The sequence below is a fragment of the Semicossyphus pulcher genome, unplaced genomic scaffold, assembly GCF_022749685.1.
Source record: "Semicossyphus pulcher isolate SPU_LCO1_2020_fin unplaced genomic scaffold, fSemPul1.0.p SCAF_20, whole genome shotgun sequence".
Taxonomy (NCBI): Eukaryota; Metazoa; Chordata; class Actinopteri; order Labriformes; family Labridae; genus Semicossyphus; species Semicossyphus pulcher.
Window position 1 is genome coordinate 20248777 of NW_027211694.1, and position 4906 is coordinate 20253682.

Genomic DNA, 4906 nt, shown 5'->3' on the forward strand with positions numbered 1-4906 from the left:
CGCAGAAGATGCCTGTGGGGTTGAGAAAAGTGATACCTGGAGGCGTCTGCTTTGACAGGGACATTGCTCTCCTGGATTTACGGAAGAAAACCATAGAGAATGAAATACTTGAGGAAGAGATAGAGGAGCGGGAAAAGGTGCTGGATAGTTTGCAGATACGGATAAAAGAGTCACGGGAGAGGAATAAAAGAAGGCCGGAGTTCCTATTAAATACTGAAATGCTGGGCAAGGAAGATGATGTAAATACAGCTGTTGAAAGGGTCAAAAGGAAGAAGAAAGAGGTGCTTCTGAAGAAGGAGGAGGAGAAAGGGGTGAAAGAGGAGTATGCCAAACTTCTGGAGTGACATGATGCGCTGCAGCGTGAAATGGAGAAATGGGCTGTGTATAATAATTACATGGAGAAGATGGTCAAAGTGACTCACTTTAAAGATGTGTCGCAGCTCACCAATCATTTACAGAGAATCCTCCACTTCAAAGAGCAGCTGTGTCAGAGGGATGCAGACACTGAGCGGCAGATCGTCGAGATGACAAAAGCACTCGCAACACTGAAGGAACAGCATCGCTTGAAACGGCAGCAGAGGAACACCCAGCTGACCCACCTCCACACTGAGCTATCCAAGGTGGTCTTAGAAGCTGGCAAATGGAACAATAAGTGGCAGCATATTCAAGAAACTGCAACACAGAGAACACGTAAACTGGGACAGACAAAGACGTCCACCTTCCAACTTTATGAAAAGACATGTGGAAATGAAGACGAAGCTGTGGGCATGCACGACACGGAGCAACAGTTGGACAGGATTAAGGAGTTCTTCCTGGAACACGATATGTTCCTTAAAAGTCATGAATATGACTCGCAAATACACGAAGAGGTCTGTTCTCTGCTCCAAAATTCAGATGTATCACTTATTTCAGGATTTGCTTTGAGAGATTCAAAAGTTTCAACTGTCAATTAAACATGTTGTAAATGTTAGATTGTCTGAGAATACACTTTACTACCTTTGGCCTTCAATAAATCATCTGGTCAAAACTTTACTCAAATTTTAATACTTTTTCTTCAATAAAAATATGATTGTGTATCAGTTATAGTTGCGTTTAAAAAATCATAGTGTTTAGTTCCATATTTTCAAGGGAGATTGGTTTGCTAATTTTGCTTGTTATAATTATTTTTAGATTCATGACATTTGAATCAAACTATGGGAAATAGAACATTTTTGGCACGTACACAACGCAAAGGCTGTTTCTCCATTTGCCATTGAGGGTATCAAAATTTAACAGTTGTGTGCTTTTTCATGGATTAAGTATTAAGTTTGTATAAGTAGACAAGCTAGCAAGGCTAACGGAAAATAGCCCACTGGATTACACGTTCCAGTTTGAACAGAATTCGTAGATTAGCCTGCCAATAACGAAAATGGTGACTGGAGATATGCTCACATTAAGTGTTGTGGAAGGAGAAGGCTTCCGTGAGCTCAAGCCACCATGACGCTGGACAACAGCAACGAGTGGAAAAAATGTAGGTATGTTGGTTTGCTCAGTAAGCCCATTTTTATCATCATCTTTATTAAGTTGAACGTATTATTTACGGCGCATCAATGCTTGATGCAATTAATTTTATTTTTCAAGAGAAACTGCAGGCTAAAACTGCTGTGAATTAAGTTAATTTAATATTTATTTTAACTTGGAATGTATAAATAGGCTATTGATCTAGAGTTCCGGGTTAAGCAACACAGAACAGAAGTACATACAGTCCGCTACCGCTGTGACGTTTGACAACGTAATGTTATAACAATGTTAATTGAAGGGCCTATTAAGGTTGTTCAATAAATGCATTTGAAATTGAACTTGCTTTCTATTGTTGGCTATTTATTTACATTTATGTAAAAGTATTAGTAGTGTTCTCTTACGGGCATATAGCCTACTATTTCCACAGTGACCAGTTTTTCCAAACATCCAACTGCAGGTTACATGTAAGCTATGCTTTGTCCTCTGTTATGTTTTTTTCCTATCCCTTTTTGATTTTGAAATTTTGATCACTTTTTAAAGTAGAAACCAATTTGCAACATCCATAATTGCCATTGCAATGAGTTATACAGGTGTGCATTCAAAGATGCTCCGTAACCATACGAGGACATACGAGAACATGTAAAACATCACGTTTTCAAGAAACGTTTCTTGTTATAACAATATACTATTTATCACGTTGTAACGTGAAAAGTTTTACGTTATAATGTGATAAATTAATGTTAGGACAAAACGTTTCAGGTTATAACGCGATAAATTGTATATTGTTATAACGAAAAGTTTCTTGTTAAAGCGTGATACATTTGTATATCGTAATAACATGAAACTATCTTGTTAGAACGTGAAAAACATCTTGTTATAACAATAAACTTTTCACCTTATAACATACTGATAAGGTTCTTTTTCTGGCGCGGCAGCAATACGCTTCCGTAATGATACCAATTACCAGTTCTTCAGGGAATTGTTTTATAATGTAATATTGTCTACAGGTTTTGTGAGATTTAGCACGTGGTATGATAAAAATACCAGTTCTTCAGGGAATTGTGTTTTACTAGTGTCTAATGTTAAAGCTTAAAAAGCACTTTTATAAGTAAGTACAGCTTTTATGAAGTTTTGTAATTGTTGTGCTTGCATTTGACATTAAACAATATGCAGTGTTCTGAACAAACTTCATATTTATTCATCCCATTTGCATTTTACATTCATCTTGCATGTCTGTCAGTAACATTTATCAGGTAGAACAGTGCCTCCTGAAACATGCTATTGTCATGGTTAACTGCTGTTCCAAAAAGAAGAGATATGTCTGCAAACAGCTGCTCAGCACGACATCGGTCTTGCTCTGATGAGAATGGGTCGGTGCCAAAGGTAGATACCCACATCAGGGAGGACCCCAACTCCTGCTCGTACATGTGTGCTGCTTCACCAGCACTGGGCAGCAGCTCTGTAGGAATTCTTGCTGGACAACTAGCAGCTGCAAGCTGGTTTGAGATCCCTCTGCCTAAAATTGGTGTGAAGATTTTTTTTTTAGTTTTGGCCCAAATTTTGTCAGTTGTTTAAAAACTACATACATACAAATCACAACATACCTGGTATCCTATGGCCATTCCAGGACTGCACAACTCTGCCGAGTCCTATCGGACTCACTTGACATGTCAGGTTGGAGACACAGAATTTGGTTAGATTACCCTGCATGTCGAGTAACTCCTGATCCAGCAGGTGGATCAGGGCCTGTTTTAGGGGGTAGTTTACCTGATTGTTGACCTCTGGCCAAATTCTTTCCAGTCTCAGGTTCTGTTAAAACACAAGAAAAACAACACTTAAAAACGTTTTTTACAATCCCAAAATCAGAAAAAGTTTCTCTGGTATGTAAAACACAGGTAGCAGACAGCAGTGACTTGTAAATGTCCTTTGATCTTGAATTTTGTTGTAGACAGTATGAAGTCCAAATATTTGAGCTTCAATTGATGTGTAAATATCTATCAATTCCTGCCATTCAAGTGTGCACCTCATCCCAAGATTTTGGGACAGACGGGATAATTTAGGACAAGTGATGTGGTGAAACACAGAATAATGAAGTAATGGGTAAACAGCTGATGTCAGCAGTGATACAAGTTAACATCACCTGCAATCAAATCTAAATTTAACTTTTCATGAGGTCAAAAATCATCTTTTTGTTCACAAATATAATTAATGTAGATGACTTACCTGGCGTCGCAGCTCATTGTATGGCTTGTGCACCTCCCTAAGAATCCTTCCCACTTGAGGTTCACCTGCCCTAACTCCCACTGATGACAGGTAGCCTGTCATGAATCTCCGTCCATAAGTTGGACCTGTCTGTCAAGACAAAAAAAAGTTAAATTAAGTAATTCGAAAGCCTTCTGCCTAGCCATGTAACTAAGACAAATTAAGGATTAACATTAAAAGTGTTATAACAAAATAAAATAAAATATGATATAGCGTTAGTTGCTAGTGGTTATAGGGGATGTACAGGTGCAACAACGGACAAAATCACTAATATGAACTGGAAACAATCAACCTGTTGTTATACGCTCTGAGCATTAAAATATAACTCGTCTTCTTTTGTAGCATCCATGTTTTTCCCACATTACGACTTTCTAGACACATGAACACAACGAACACAACGACTTGCCAACTTGGGAACTCAGATCTTCCGACACCACATGCATGTAGCATTAAACTGCGCTTGTCTAACCTTCTGGCGATCATGTTTCTTTGCACTTCGAGTGTTAACAAAATAAAACTATTTCCATAAAATAATGAATATGAAAAGCGTACATGTTTGTCAATGTTAAAAAATGTGAACACTTACCTCATCTATTGATGATAGGGTTGCCGTTTCCAGTTCTGTATCTGACACAAGTCTTTTTCGCCTGAGTTGGTGTTGAGCACAGAATCTTCTCACTGACATTTCCGAGCATCTCTGGACACCTAACTGCTGCAGCGCAGTGGAAATCTCGGCATGTGTTTTGCCATCCTCAAAAAGCTGTCCGATAATCTCACAATGATCGTTCAGTCCGGCCATGATACTAGTAGCTACATTGGTTTATTTTGGCGCCTTGTGCTCTGCTCCTTCTCGGTCTGGTCACTTCCGGGTCATTCAACTTACTTTAGATCATTTAATGGAAAAAACAGATAACGACCATTATCCAATTTTTCATTTTTCATTTGAGCACAAAATCGGAAATCGAAAAAACGAGTCGTTATCCGTTTTTTTTATTTTGATTTTGGAACAAATACTGAGAAAAGGAGTCGTTTTTTCGCTTTTTTATTTTTGGTTTCGTCTGGGTAAAACACAACAACGTACTTTTTAGATGAAAAAAAAGTGCGTCTTATACACAGTGTTTTACGTTAAGTTAGTCCGACTAAG

At 38.3% G+C, this 4906-nt stretch overlaps 1 protein-coding gene across 1 annotated transcript; it reads right to left on the minus strand.

Moving 5' to 3' along the window:
* Window positions 1-2720: 2720 nt before the first annotated feature.
* Window positions 2721-4561, minus strand: LOC138599881 (uncharacterized). The gene is made up of 4 exons (XM_069671635.1): window positions 4442-4561; window positions 3724-3852; window positions 3101-3309; window positions 2721-3012 (listed from the first exon to the last, which is right to left on the minus strand). Exons 1-4 carry the CDS (start codon window positions 4559-4561, stop codon window positions 2721-2723), a joined length of 750 nt encoding a protein of 249 aa, XP_069527736.1.
* Window positions 4562-4906: the final 345 nt, after the last annotated feature.